Source organism: Microcaecilia unicolor, chromosome 2 (genome assembly GCF_901765095.1).
Source record: "Microcaecilia unicolor chromosome 2, aMicUni1.1, whole genome shotgun sequence".
Lineage (NCBI taxonomy): Eukaryota > Metazoa > Chordata > Amphibia > Gymnophiona > Siphonopidae > Microcaecilia > Microcaecilia unicolor.
The window spans coordinates 293,836,217-293,852,155 of NC_044032.1; the positions used below are offsets into that span (position 1 = coordinate 293,836,217).

Genomic DNA, 15,939 nt, shown 5'->3' on the forward strand with positions numbered 1-15,939 from the left:
TTGTCTCTCGGTAGCTGTGGTCTGAGCCCTCTTGCCAAACCGTAGGGGGTTTCCCTGTTCTGTCCACATGTTCTTCAGAGGTGATTGGGCAAAGGCTTGGTTTTAAATTCACTGAGGATAGAGGTCACAGCTCTTTCATGCTACAAAGGTATGTATTCAAGGATTTTGCAGGGACCATTGAATCATATCTTAGTTGCTATATGAGATCAAGCAGATTCACTCTAATGAGATCTGTCTGGTGCTGAATGTACTTATAAAGGCCCTGTTTGAGCTATTGAGACACACCACCTCGAAAAATCTTTCGATACCAGTCTTTCTAATAACTATATTCTACATGGATCCCTACTTAAACTTCTCTGCATGAATTGGTCACTCTTTTTTTTTTTTTTTTTGCCAAAGGTAGTGATGCCTTTTCATTTGAACCAGGCAATTTACCTTTAGTCTTTTTTTTTTTTTTTTTTTTTTTTTTGCCAAAGAAGTGAAGTGTTTAGGTATGGTGTTCATTTGTTAGCTCTTTTGAGTGTTGCTCATATACTTAAGTGATGAATTCTTTCATGAAACTGATAAGTTGCAACAAACTAGACTGTCTTAGTACAGAAGAATAATTTATCTAGTTTTGATGTCTTGTGCTGTTGCTGCTGACTGGTTGCCTAACTTTCTGCTTGCTTCTTTTTCTTTTTCGTCATTCTCCACTGTATTTTTTAAATGTATGCTGCCTTGATGTTCATTAAGGAAAGCTGGTCTATGAAATCAATAACTTTCCGCAATCTAGTACAATCCACAGTACTCACCCATGCCGACTATTGCAACAGCATCTTCATTGGTTGCAAAACCCAAATCATGAAAAAACTCCAAACCGCCCAAAACACAGCAGCCAGACTCATCTTTGGCAAATCACGATTTGAAAGCGCAACACCACTTCGTGAAAAACTCTACTGGCTCCCTATCAAGGAACGAATATACTTCAAAGCCCACACAATGATCCACAAGATCCTCCATGGCGAATCTCCAAGCTACATGACCAACTTGATGGATCTTCCAGCCAGAAACGGATCCAAATCTTCTTGAACATATCTGTCTTCAACTTCCCAATTGCAAAGGCCTCAAATACAAAACCTACTACGCATCCAACTTCTCTGTGATAGGCAGCCAACTTTGGAACGTCATACCGCGACACATCCGAACAACCAATGAACACCTACCCTTCCGAAAACTGCTGAAAACTTACCTCTTCAAACAAGCCTACCCAAATGACCCAACTTAATTCTCGAACCTAATCCATACCACTAGCACTACCCATACTCCAATCCTGTCCCTCACATCTCTTCCTACTGTCCTACTCTATAAAACTGTGTTATCTCTGGGATACTTTGTACCATACTCTGTAAGCCGCACTGAACCTGCTATCGAGCGGGAAAGAGCGGGGTATAAATGCTACAAATACAAATAATAAATATATATTTGTTTTCTTCACTGTACTTTGCTGAGGTGAAGCAGCATCCAAATCATTTTATCAAGGAGACTGTTTACTATACATGTTGAGGTCCGTCAAATTCTGTAAGGTCTTTGGGCACAGTCCACAAGCGTAGAGTCTATTTCTTGGACTGAAGTCAGGGCAGCTGCTCCAGAAGATATTTGCTGAGTAGCAACCTGGTCCGCCTTAAATTCTTTTATCAAGCATTACAAGTTGGATGTTCAGGTCTGGCAGGGATCCATTGTTTGGGGAGTTGTTCTCAAGACATCCATGGCTTCCTTTCACCTTGTTAATATGCTTGGATGCCTCTTATGCTTCTGGGCTGTTCTAGCAGGAGTTAATAAGAAGTGCATTCTTATCTCTTAGTTTCCTTTGAGTCCTGCTAGACCAGTCCAGTACCCTCCTAGGAAGGCCAGGGCTTTAAGGAGTGTTTTACCCTGGAGTTCAGATGACCTGTGTTTGTTTCCAGCTTCCTGTTTGGAGAGATCAGTAGTTGATATGCTTTCATCATGTTCATATTTTGTTTGTCAGTGTTACTCCTTTTATTGTGTTTGAGTTAGCTTTTCAGCTTTGACATTTATATACTGGCAAGTTCCAAGGCTGTACCATTCCTTATAGTACTGATAATGTCATTCAAAAAATTGTATTCTTTGTTGCCATTTGCCAGCAGGGTGGCGTAACAAATGTGTCTAAACTGGTCTAGCAGGATTCAAGGAAAGGAAATCAATAGCTAAGAATAAATTTCTCCTTTTCTCAGCTGCTACTGTACATTCTTCCCCTTAGGGAACATAGTGAGAGACACATCCAGCATCAACACATAACTTTCAGAAAATGTAGATATTGTAGTGATCCTGAGTATTCAGTGGGTTGGCCTGAAATGCAGAGCATGTGTAACTGGTTCAGGTTAGTAGCAGCTTAAAATTCATTTTGAAAGTAATTTTGGTGATCTCAGGTCAGGTCCCAGTGAGTAAGTTTACACCTCTTTTTCAATAGAAATATTCACCAGTATTTGTTAAATGGTCCCTCCAGGGTAAGGCAGGGTGGCCTGGGGAAACGTGCAGTGTTTCCTCACTGCATTGGTTTTGTTGATAAATTTGGAGGGGAGGGAGAAGAGTTTGGTTTTCAGTGCTGTCAGTTTAGCAAGTATGTAATTTTGTTAGATGATGTTTAACACTACCAGATTTAGTCTCTACTTTTCACAAAAGGGGTAACTTCTGCCTTGGGTTGGTTATGAAAGAGCATGGTATTTCACAGGACTTTCACTTGTTTTAGCATGTCATCTTGATAAAAGCTTCTTTGGTCCTTTAAAAATAAATTAACTTCTTTGTGTAGCTTTCTTTAAGGTTTATCATACCCATTCACATCCCACTGTGTTTGTGCAAGATGAATATGGAAAGAGGTGCATGCCAGATGCTTGTAAAGGGATTGATTACATAACATGAAGTGTGCAGTGAAAGCATTTTATATCAACTGATGATGTTAAAGGACTCAAGCAAAGGTCATAGTCTTTTTCAGTTTGTGATTCTTTAGTTTGTAAAGAACCACTTTGAAAGCACTAAATTACATATGTAGATTTACTAACATTCTCTTAAATGAGAAGAAAATAGATTTGGTTCTATATCAGAGATGGAGAATATGCAAATACACGGCAATAAAGTTGGAGTTGTACAGTATTTTGCATTCAGACTGGATCTCAGCATGCTTTTACTATTGCAGTACGTCAAACCTGTGCAGACAGTCACATGTATAGTAGGCTTGGCTGCTGTTTTTAAATTTCTTATCTAAAGACACAGAACTATGCTCTCTTATACAACATTGTGTTTCTGAAAAATGATGAAGTCTTGCAAGACATAGATGAGGCAAGAGCTGGCTTCATAATGGATGTGATGTAGTTTTTCATGATTGGGCAGAAGTGGGCATAATCACAGCATTTTTGGAGATATGAAAGCCAGATAAACTTCATTTTATTATTAAATTTGTTTTCTGGTCTACAGATAGAGAATTCTGGGAGCTGTGTAACAAATGTAATATGATGAGACCAAAGCGTTCCCATCACTGCAGTCGTTGTGGGCACTGTGTCAGGCGGATGGATCACCACTGCCCATGGTAAGACAAAACCTGCTCTCAGTAACTGTTGACGTACAAGTACTGTCCTGCTGTGAATCTCCACGTCTTTTTGAGTTGCATTGGCTACCTGTAGAATTTCAGATATGGTTTAAGGTTATAAACCTTTACATGTGTCATCACCTCATTTAGTCTCTACTTTGCAACCATATAGTTCTAATTGACTGTTCATTCTGATTAGGAGCTCTGGGACTCTAAATTTGTTTTGGTAGAGCTGGTGGGGTAGTATTCTTCCCTTTTTCTCTTATTCAGAGGTATACTTTTATTGTAGGAACGTTTCAGAGGTGGGATAGATTAGAGAGAGGTGGCATCCTGTTAAATCATAACTGAAATGTCCTGGTATAGTGCAGTGGCCTAGCTATGTGGGGCCTGAGCCCCCGTAGATCTGGCCATGGCACCCCTGGCGACGATCCCCTTGAACCCCCCTCCCGCCACCAACCCTCCCCCGCTGCTGCATCAGATACCTCGTTTGCTGCAGCTGAAGAGAGTCTTCTTTAGTTCAGTGCCGGAGTAGCGCCTTCGTTCAAGGAAGTTCCTGCTGTGATCAGCTGTTTCTGACGCCTTATGTCCTGCACGTAAGGCGTCAGAAACAGCTGATCACAGCAGGAACTTCCTTGAACGAAGGCGCTACTCCGGCGCTGAACTAAAGAAGACTCTCTTCGGCTGCAGGAAACGAGGTATCTGATGCGGAGGCGGGTAGGGTTGGTGGCGGGGGGGGGGGGGGGGGGGGGGTCAAGGGTATTGTCGCCAGGGGGGCCAGGGCCAAATCTACCCCCCTTTTCAGTCACTGAGTTTCAGGTCTAACCCCAGCTCCACCTGCCTGCCCTCCTTTCCTTTCAGCCGCCCTGCGTTTAAAAAGTCGCAGCGGCTACAGCGAAAGCAACAGGCTCGCCTCTACTTTCCCTTCTCTCTGTGTCCCGCCTTCGTGGAAACAGGAAATTGCATAAGAGAAAAGCGGGACACAGAGAGAAGGGAAAGTAGAGTTGAGCCTGGTGCTTTCGCTGCAGCCACTGCGACTTTTAAACGCAGGGCGGCTGGAAGGAAAAAAGGGCTGTCAGAAAGCTGAGTGCAGGCAGGTGAGGATCGAATGGCGGGGAGCGCCTGTGCGTCCGCTCCTGTCGCCCCTGCCTAAGACCGGCCCTGGTTACTATGGGTAGATAAATGCACCCACTCCAGAAAAAATAGTCTACATTTCCTTTCTCTCCTCAAGTACTTGTGCAGATCTGGTGGGCCTTAATTGCTCCAGTTTTCCCTCCATGCCCCAGCTAGAAGCAGTGTAGGCAGCCCAGTACTTCCAACTCACTAAGCCTTCCCTGCATGCTTTTAATAATCACAAATAGAGAGGGAAGAATATACCTAAATATAAATTTTTGAGCAGCCCATGAGGGGGGAGGCCTTGGCATAAGTAGCAGTGGGTTTGATGTGTCAAGCCTGTGCCGCCGAAAGACACAACCAGGCCTAGGGCAAGACTGGATCCCGTGACCCCTCCTTACACCTTTTTGTCTCTGAGTCACTGTTGCGTTGCTCCCTCACTCTGTCCTCTCCTGCTTCTGTGTGCCTGGAGTCGGGACCTGGATGATTGCATTAATACGATATTTCGTTAATGTAATCATCCAGGTCCTGGGCGGTATGCAGGAGCAGGAGAGGACAGGCCAAGAAGCAGGCAGGAAGAAGCATTCTGGTGCCGGGCTTCCCTTTGGATGCCGGGCCCAGGGAATTTTGCTCTCCCCTCTCGTTGGCCCTGTATCAAGCCATTGGTTTCATTCTCTTGTTGGCTTCACCTGGTCCATTAATGGAGAAAAAGAAGCCCTAAGAGTCAAGTAAGAGTCAAGTAGAACAGGATGGGGCAGTTTGGAACTAGAGGGGAAGGTGGTGACTTGATTTGGATGAGAACTTGGAAAACTACTCAGGGTTGGTGGGAGGGAGCAAGAACTTGGAGGAGTTACTGGTGACTTGGGAACATAAGGTGGTTGTTAGATGGACTAAAGGTTTGTGAGTTGATGTGTAAGACAGGGCTGAATGTACAGTGGAGGCAGGATGAAAGCTGGGGAAAGTTTGAGAGGTAGTATGAAGAACCTGGAAGTGGGTGAGAGAAAGTGGAAAGGACCCAGGGCCTGTGGAAGATGTGAAAGAGGGTTGACATTGTGGGACCTGGACGTGTGAAAGATGTAGAGGGGAGTCAAAGGATGAGTGTTGAGAAAGGAGCTGGAATTGAGAGGTAGAAGAAAGCAAATGAGGGGTGAGTACAAAAGGTAGAATGAGGGAATGGGTGGTGAGTGAAAGGAAGCTAGATAAGCAGGTAGGTGGGCAGTGAGAGAAATAGCTGGGAATGGGGTGAAGTGGGTGATGGAAAGCCGATAGATTAGAGAGAAGTGATTGGGAATGCAGTGATCTTTTAGATAGAAAAGTGAGATTTACTAAGACCAAAGCTAGAGAGGTGTGATAATGTGTTTAAAGCAGTAAAAGATGCAAGTAATGAAAAGATGCTGATGGGAGAGTATGAGCAAGTGTGACTTAAGGGAATGGGAGTACATGAAGGGGGTTAGAGTGAAATTGAATAGTTGGGTTAAGTGAGAGGAATGATTTGGGAGAGGATAGTGGTGATTAACAAATATTAGGGAGCTGGAAAGCATTGAAGAGTTTCCTTGTTTTTTTATAGGGACAGATGGAGGATGGAGGATGGGAGATGGAGAGGAGAGTTGTTGGGTGAAGGGCTGGGATAGGAAGAGCTTGGCCCTGGTAAGGAAGGATAAAGATAATTCCATTACACATGCTATGCAGGTTCCAGCTAGTTACAGTTAATTACATGTCCTGATTGAAAACAAATGTATAAATCTTTTGAGTCCATGAATTATAACAGTGTTTTCAATTTAGGAAAAAATGAGATTGTGCCTAGCATAATCTTGCTCTTCACATTTCTGGGACCCTACTTTGTCAAATTATAAATCTGTTATCCATATAATTTTCAGCCATTTCATTTATTATATTTCTTATTCATAGAAACACTTGTGCTAAACACACCTGGTTGAAATCCATTTACATCCATATTCACCACCCTGAAGTTTGCGCAGTTCTGAACAGGGTCCTGTGTGGGAGAAGCTTGAGAGCAGCTTATGTAACCATACCATTTTTCTGCAGGATAAACAACTGTGTTGGGGAGGACAACCATTGGCTCTTTCTGCAACTGTGCTTCTATACTGAGCTCCTCAGTGCCTACACGCTGCTGCTCGATTTCTGCCACTACTATTACTTCCAGCCCCTGCGCAGTGTTAATGGGGTAAGAAACTTTTTGCATAGGCAGTAATGGAGTAGTTCATGTATTATCGCACAGCACTGCTAAGTGACCAAAAAAACTCCCATTGTTTGAATCAAATCAGTCTGTTTCCAGTTCGTCAAAGCCCTGAACTTGGTATATGGACTTTGGCTGATACAGGCATGTGTATTTCAGAAAAATGTAGATGGGTTGGCAAATTTATTTCTCTGAGAACAAGCAGGCTTCTGTCTTCTCACAAGTTGGTGACGCCGATCCGCGTTGCCCAGTTCGGCTTTTGGCATAGTAAAAAGGAGAGCTTTTGTGGAGTGCGAGCCACGATCCACCGCGCATGCACAAGTGCCTTCTCGCCTGCTGCGTGAATGTGGTCTCCTTGGTTCTCTTTTTTCCGCGACAGGAGAAGGTGCATTTTTTTGTCCTCTCCGTTTTTTGTTTTTTTTGAGAGCTGTTAGTGCTTTTTGGTCTTTTTTTTTCTAATTTTCTTGTGGCTCCTTTAATTGGGCCTTACAAACCCGTCCTTTATTTTTCCTTAGTTTTATTTTGCCCAGGTTTGTTTTCTTTATTTTCCGTTGTCATTGGGCCATTTTTAGGCCCTGACTTTGGTCGTGTCTTTCCCTTCTTTTTCTCCGTGCCTTGCCCCTTTTTCAGGCACCACTGAGTCGTTTAATTTAGCTGACAAAGGTTTTCCTTCCAAGAAGATTCCCAGTGGCTTCAAGCACTGTACCCGGTGCATTTGCACTCTCTTAGGGAAAGGACACCCATTCTTGGTGTCTGCAGTGTCTTCGGCTCGACCATAGCCCTGCTAACTGTGTTCTCTGTCTTCGTATGAAAAAGAGGACCCAGGTTTCCCAAGAGGCTCAACAAGAGAGGATTTTTGGAGCCAAGTTTGTTCATCGAGGTTGGAGGTGTTGGCCTCGATGTCGAGCATCGCATCAGTATCGGGAGCGTTAGTAAGCGTGGCTGGTTCTAAACCCTTAGACACTGGGAGCAGTGAGGCGTCAAGTGGGTCTCCATCCCTCTCGAGGCCTCCTGCTGTGCAGCCCCCCCCCCCCCCCCCCCCCCCCCGGGACCATCCATCATCGGACCCGACCCTGAGGCGATATGAGGATTTGACAATGTCCTCATCAGCACTGAGGAGCCTTGGTGACACGGGCAAAGGCCAAGAAGCATGGTGCCGGGAGCTCCGGGGTGTCTTTTGGAGCATGTTACCTTGATGTGGTGACTGATCACTTGATACCGGTTCCTTTACACCCAATTTCTGTTTGTATTCAGAGGAGGATCCCATGTACTTCTTTTGAGATGGAAATAAAAGGCTCTCTGGCGGAGACCGTCTCCTTTCAGGTGGAGGGGAGGGTTCAGAGGGGATCCCATTTTTATTTCCATCTTTTCTTAAGGAAATGACTGATACCTTTCCATTTCCTTTGGAAGTGGAGGATGAGCCCAGGGCCAATATGCTTGAGGTCCTGGACTACACATCTCCTCATAAGGAGACTGTGACTGTCCCTCTCCATGAGGTACTCAAGGAAGTCCTTCTCAGGAACTGGGAGTGTTCTCTGTTGGTCTCTTTCGTGCCTCAGTTACCTCACAATTCCATGGTGGTGGAGTCTGCTCTCAAAAGAATCAGGGGTACTGGGGACTGAGCCTTGGCGTCCCCAGGCAGAGAAACTAGAACTCTGGATTCTTTTGGAATGAAGATGTACCAGGCTTCAAGGCTCATCTCCCGCATACAATCCTACAAGCTCTTCATGACCGTCTACTTGCGAAACTCGGTGAGGCAGCTGTCGGACTTGGTGAATGCGCTGCCTCTGGAACACGCCGAGCCTCATCACCAGTTGGTCAAGCAGCAGAAGGCGTGTCGAATGTTCTTGGCCAGGGGCACTTAAGACACTTTTGATGTGGCATCCAGGATCTCAGCTCAAAGTATAGCAATGTGCAAACTCTCATGGCTGTGTGTTTTTGACTTCTTCAGCAGAGGCTAGCAGATGCCCCTTGCTGGAAGGATAACCTTTTTGGAGAGAAGGTTGAGGAGGTCACTGACCACATCAAGAAACACACTGATACAATCTCTTCTGTCTCCCGCCGGGTGCCTTCTGTATCTGCTGCCTCTACTAGGAGGACTTTTGGCAAGCCCAGGAGCAGTTCCTACTACTGTCCTAGGCGTAGGTACAATCCTGCGGTTCACCAGCGTACTCAGGCTCAGCCCTAGTGCACTCGTTTGCATCAACAGCGTGCACCTGGCTCCAGCAGAGCATAGCCGCATTAAAAATATCCGTCCCGGACGACTTGCTGGTCGGAGAGAGTTTAAAATATTTTCACCAAAGGTGGCCTCTTATAACCTCTGACTGGTAGGGTTTTCAAATAGTCTGTCTCGAGTACGCCCTCAATCGGCATCTCAAACCTCCAAATTGCCCACCGAGAGCTCATTCATTCAACTCTCAGCACAGGCAGGTACTTGCAGAGGAACTCTCCACCTTTCTGAAGGTCCGTGCGGTCGAACCCATTCCACCAGGGTAAGAAGAGTGGGGATTCTATTCCAGGTGCTTCCTTGTGCAGAGGAAAACAAGGGGGATTTGTCCCATTCTAGACCTAAGGGCCCTGAACAACTTCTTAGTCCAAGAAAAGTTCAGGATGGTTTTCTTGGGCACCCTTCTCCCAATGATTCAGAAAAATGATTGGCTATGCTGTCTGGGCTTAAACGATGCATATACTCACATCCTGATACTTCCAGCCCACCGGAAGTATCTTCAGTTTCGGCTGGGAACACATCACTGTCAATACCGCGTGTTGCCTTTTGGCCTTGCGTCAACTCCCAGGGTCTTCACCAAATGTCTAGCAGTAATTGCAGCATCGCTATGCAGACTGGGAGCCCATGTGTTTTCGTATCTAGATGATTGGCTGGTGAAGAGCATCTCTCCGGATGGAGCTCAGGAGTCCATGCGGATGACTATTTGGGTTCTCGAGCTACTAGGGTTCGTTTAAACTACCCCAAGTCCCATTTTCGCTCTGTTCATAGATTGGAGTTCATCGGAGCCCTGCTTGATAGTCCAGATTGTCCGCACTTGTGTCCGAGAGGAAAGCTCGAACCATCTAGTTGCACTCACATCCAAGGTTTGAGCCTCTCAGCAGGTCACAGCTCAACTGATGTTGGGATTGTAGGGGCATGTGTCTTCCATAGTGTACGTTACACCCATGACATGTCTTCACATGAGATCAGCTCAATGGACCCTAGCTTCTCAGTGGTTTCAGGCTACGGGAAGTCTGAAAGATGTCATCCGAGTGTCCCCAGAACTTGTACGCTCCCTTCAGTGTTGGACCTTTCGATCCAGTTTGACTCAAATTCCTCAGCCACAAAAAGTGCTGACGACGGATGCATCTCTCATAGGATGGGATGCTCATGTAGATGGGCTTTTCAGACTCATGGAGCTTCGTTCTCTGAGGAAGCGAATCTACAGATCAATCTCCTGGAGCTTCGGGCAATCTGGAATGCTGTAAAGGCTTTCGGAGATTTGCTGTCTCACAAAATTGTTCTCATCCAAACAGACAACCAGGTTGCAATGTATTATATGAACAAGTAGGGGGGCACCGGATCTCGCCCTCTGTGGTCAGGAGACCGTCCAGATGTGGCATTGAGCTCACCACCGTGGCATGTTTCTTCGAGCCACCTATCTGGTGGGCGCAAACAGCACCCTGGCCGACAGACTGAGAAGGATAATTCAACCTCACGAGTGGTCTCTCAACATGGGCATAGCCCGCAAGATCTTCTGAGTGTAGGGCACTCCCTCGGTTGATCTGTTTGCCACTCAGATCAACCACAGGGTCCCTCAGTTCTGTTCCAGGCTTCAGGCCCACGACAGACTAACGTCCGATGTCTTTCTCCTCAGTGGGGGGACAGGTCTTCTGTATGCGTATCCTCCAATACCTCTAGTGGGAAAAAGTTTGTTGAAACTCGAGCAGGACCACGGAACTATGATTCTGATTGCACCATTCTGGCCGCAGCAGATATGGTTCCCTCTTCTGGAATTATCCTCCAGAGAACCATGGAGATTGGAGTGTTTTCCGATCCTCATCACGCAGGATGAAAGGTTGCTTTTACATCCTAATCTCCAATCTCTCACTCTCACAGCCTGGATGTTCCTAGAATTCGCTTCCTGAGGTCTTCAGAGGGTGTCTCCCGGGTCTTGCTGGTTACCAGAAAAGATTCCACTAAGAGGTGTTATTCTTTAAATGGAGGAGGTTTGCCATCTGGTGTGAGAGCAAGGCCCTAGATCCCCTTACTTGCCCTTCACAGACCCTGCTTGAATACCTTGTTCACTTATCAGAATCTGGTCTGAAGACCAACTCCATAAGGGTTCAGCTTAGTGCAATTAGTACTTATTATCAACTAGGAAAAAAGGCCCTTTTCTGACACAAATGAAACGGGCGCTAGCAAGGTTTTCCTTGGAGTGTGTGTGTGAGAGAGAGTGAATGTGGGAGAGTGACTGTGTGACAGAGAGAGAGTGAGACTGGGTGTGAGTGTGTCTGTGAGAATGAGAGTGTGTGCCAGGGCCCCCCCCTCCCTCCCAGTTCCAGGGTCATCCCTCCCCCCTCCCTCCCAGTTACAGGGTCATCCCTCCCCCCTCCCTCCCAGTTCCAGGGTTTTTCTCCCTCCCTCCCAGGGTCGTCCCCCTCCCAGTTCCAGGGTCGCCCTCCCCCCCCTCCCTCCCTCAGTCACCTTTGGGGGCATACCTTTCTGCAAGGTCCCTGCTTCACCCTGTACTTTCATCTGACAGGATTCTGTGCTCTCTGCTTGGCTCTCTCATTCTCTCCTCACTTTAAAAAAAAAAAAAAATCAGTGAACCATAAAATTTATTTTAAACAAAGAATTTGCCGAGAGTTAGGGAGTTATTTCCTGTCTGACTGACTGCTGCTGTTCTCAGAGCCAGAGCATTTCCCTTGGCTCCAGCTGTCAGTGCAGCGCTGCAGGGGGGATCAACTGGTAAGTGTCGGCTTTGATTTTCTTTTTTTTGTAGCGGCATGGCGATTCGGGAGGGAGTCCTTCGGGGAGGAGGGGGAGGTCCGAAGTCAGACAGGAGAGGGCGGGGGTCTGGACAGGAGAGGGAGGTCTGTGGCAGTGAGAGTGGATGAGATGGGCTGTGGCCGGGGGATGGGGTCCAGTGGCATCTCTGGAGTGACAGAGCACCGGGGGGGGGGGGGGGGGGGTGTTGTCGAGTGTGTCTGTGAGGTGTTTCGTTCACGTTTGGGTAGGCTGTTTGGGCTGTTTTTTCAGTCCATTGGTGTGCCTCGTGCTGCTTTCATGTGGTTGGTCAGTGTCGCTGGTGACGTACCAGGAAGTACTGACGTCAATTCATGAGATGGAGAGCACGAATGCCACAAGGTTTAAGTGCCACGGAGTCAGCTTCAGAACGTTGGAGGTACTTTTTATTATATAGGATGTGTAGAAGGTAAGCCCATCTCTGGACAGCCTCTAGTTGTTCGCTTCATGAGAGGTTTGCTTTTGTCAAAGCCCCCTGTCAAACCTCCACCAATGTCATGGGTTCTCAACGTCATTCTCGCCCAGCTGATGAAAGCTCCTTTTGAGCCACTGAATTCCTGTCATCCAAAGTACTTGACCTGGAAGGTCGTTTTCTTGGTGGCTGTTACTTCAGCTCATAGGGTCAGTGAGCTTCATGCCTTAGTAATGGATACACCCTAAGTTCCTGCTGAAAGTGATGTCGGAGTTTCATCTGAACTAGTCGATTGTCTTGCCAGCATTCTTTCCCTGGCCTCACGCCCATCCTGGTGAAAGCAGCTTGCACACCTTGGATTTCAAGAAAGCATTGGCCTATTACATGGATCGGACATGGCCCCACAGATAATTCACCCAGCTTTTTGTTTATTTTGATCCCATCAGGATGGGGATTGCCATTGGGAAACACACAATTTCAGTTTGACTGGCAGATTGCATTTCCTTCACTTATTCCCATGCTGGGCTGGCCTTGAAGGGTCATGTCACTGCTCATAATGTCAGAGCCATGGCTGCATCAGTAGCCCACTTGAGGTCAGCCTTCACTGAAGAAAATTCCAAGGCTGCGACATGGTCTTCAGTCCACACATTCACATCTCACTACTGCCTTAAACAGGATACCCGACGTGACAGTCGGTTTGGGCAGTCAGTGTTCCAGAAACTGTGGTCTAGAATCCAACTCCACCCTCCTAGGCCCATTTTATTCTGTTTCATTCTACACTGTCATTCAGATTGCATGTAGGTTAATCTCAGTTATGTCCTCGCCATTGTGAGGCCTAGTTGACCAATGTTTGTTGTTTTCGGTGAGCCTGGATGCTAGGGATTCCCCATTTGAGAGAAGATAGAAGGCTGCTTGTCCTCGGACAAAGCAAAGATACTTACCTGTAGCAGGTATTCTCTGAGGACAGCAGGCTTCATATTCTCACAGTCCCTCCCATCTCCCCTTTGAGTTGTCTCCTTGGTTAATTTTACTTTGTTTGTTTTTTGCTTTAGTATTAAACTGAAGAGACCCCGTTCACGCAGCGGGTGGGAAGGCTTGCGCTGCATAAAAGCTCTCTTTTTCACTATGGCAAGCCAGACCGGGTGACGCGGATCGGCGTTACCCACTTGTGAGAATATCAAAATTGTAGAATTTACAGAAGCCGTATCTAACTTGTAAATATAGTAAAATGCATGATTCCTTGTCGTCAGCAGCAGACGAATCCAGAGTCATGTGGTTTATGACCATCAGGTGGAGGTAGAGAGTACCAAACTGAACTCTGCCACATAGGATGATATGCTCCTTGGTCAGTCAGTATTCTCTGTCTCCAGTAGGCAGTGCATAGTCTCTTAAGAGCTCCTCCTTTCTCCTTCATCTGTGGCTCCTGTTCTGGGTTTCCTGGTTCAGTTGTCTAGGTCAGTAGAAATGCCTGACTTAGGAGTACACCTGGAGGTGCCAGGTTCCTCCTCCTACCCTTTCCTGCAATTTCCTTCCTCTTCTTCCTCCTCACAGAACTTTGAAAAAAAATAATGCTGGAAGAGAGAAGGTTTTTGCTTATATGTCTGCACTCCTGTAGCTGTCTGGATTCAGCCACTTGATGGGACTCAGAAGGCCTGTGGGTACCAGTAAGGCTGGCAAAATTGTGAGTATGAACTTTTCATTCTTCCTGTCTTGCCGGGTTTGTGCTGTTTGGGTTAGTGCAGCTGCGGTGGTACACTATTTCTTTTTGAGCAGCCTGTGTGAGCGTTTGCTTGTGTTTTCAGGACAATACTGCTGGGCCAGCGCGGGAGTGGTTTTGGCACACTTTTTTACAGTGCCTCTTGTCAGTTGGTGGCAGCCATTTTGGACACAGGTTGCAATAATGGATTGCTCTTTCTCCTTTTCTGTCTTTACAGCTCTCGGATCGTTGTGGTGTGGATGGTGCCAGTTCCCTTGATTGGCGGAGGTTTTTTGTTGGCCTTTGTGGTTTTGGGCCTTGGCTCCTTCTCACAAGTCGTTGGTGAGGCCCCACTTGGAGTATTGTTCAGTTTTGGAGGCCGTATCTTGCCAAAGATGTAAAAAGACTGGAAGCGGTGCAAAGAAAAGCTACAAAAATGGTATGGGATTTGCGTTGCAAACTGTACGAGGAGAGACTTGCTGGCCTTGGAGGAAAGGAGAAACAGTAGTGACATGATACAGACGTTCAAATATTTGAAAGGTATTAATCCACAAACTAACCTTTTCCGGAGACAGGAAGGTGGTAGAACTAGAGGACATGAATTGAGGTTAAAGGGGGGCAGACTCAGGAGTAATGACAGGAAGTATTTTTTTACGGAGAAGGTGGTAGATATGTGGAATGCCCTCCTGCAGGAGGTGGTGGAGATGAAAACGGTAACGGAATTCAAACATGCGTGGGATAAACACAAAGGAATCCTGTTTAGAAGGAATGGATCTATGGAATCTTAGCGGAGATTGGTTGGCGACGCCAGTATTTGCAGAGTAAAACCGGTGCTGGTCGGACTTAGACGGTCTGTGTCCTGATCATGACTAAATAGATTTAAATTTTAAGGGGCTTCGACGTTAGCTTCTGAACTTTTAGCACAGGAACAGTGCTGGGCAGACTTTTACGGTCTGTGCCCTGAGAAGGACAGGGACAAATCAAACTCTGGTATACATATAAACTCATTTTACATGGTATGTAATACTTCATCTTGTTGGGCAGACTGGATGGACCATTCAGGTCTTTATCTGCTATCATTTACTATGCTACTATGCATTGCTAATTCCCACATAGAAGAAGCCTAGACCTTGCTGCTCTCAGGTCATCTCGGCTTCTCATCGATTTGCTCTTTCCCGTCTGCATAGGCAACCTTCAGCTTGTGCCTGCGCTTGCAGGGGTGTTTGCTGCCATCTGCATTTACTCCAGGTACAAGATTGCAGTGTTCCTTGTTTTCGTAGCTGCAGCTTGCTTGGACTGGGTTTTTGTTTTCTCCTTCCTGAAGCATGGTCATTTTTTTTCTGTCTGAAGCAGGGACAGCTGGTGACCAGCGTTTGTATCAGCATCTAGTGGTGTGCTGCTGTAGCGGCCACCTTCTGTCATCCTGGCATGGCCTCCCTAAGGCGACGATCTTGGGCGACATCGGGAGCCTTAGACTCCCAGTTATCTGGCCTGTTTTTTGGTCCCTTGAAGCATTGTCAACCCTAAGCTCCTGTCTGCATTAGTGGACTTTGACTTCAGCAGCATTTTCACCTCGCAGCTCTCTGGGCCTTTAGCCACCTTGGGGCCATTCCAACATGGGTGATTGCCCTTCAGATTATTTAGCGCTTGCACTATTGATTTTCAGGCCACTGTAGCCTTGTGGTTTGGAGTAGGTGCCAAGTGGTTGCAGCCCTCTGTTTTTTTTTTTTTTTTCTGCTTGGCGGAAGATAGTTTGTGGCATCTTCACCAACCTTCATGGCCGCTGTTCCGGGACCCTCCTGTTGGGGGGCTGCACAGGTTGCCTGGCCTTGCTCCCACTGCATACTGTCAGGCTCTTACTGTCTCGAGTGCCCTCTCTCTGCTGGGCAGGTGGCATCGGGTCTTTTTTTGCTTCTACAGACAGCAACTG

General features: G+C 46.6%; 1 protein-coding gene across 3 annotated transcripts in view; it reads left to right on the forward strand.

The window, feature by feature from the left end:
* ZDHHC21 (zinc finger DHHC-type containing 21) overlaps positions 1–15,939 on the forward strand; it is an 81,277-nt gene that overhangs the window by 20,954 nt on the left and 44,384 nt on the right. For all 3 annotated transcript variants that reach the window (XM_030192437.1, XM_030192439.1, XM_030192440.1), the window contains exons 4-5: positions 3,469–3,580; positions 6,737–6,875. In XM_030192437.1, coding sequence (XP_030048297.1) covers positions 3,469–3,580; positions 6,737–6,875 — 251 coding nt within the window. The remainder of the gene's footprint in view (positions 1–3,468; positions 3,581–6,736; positions 6,876–15,939) is intronic.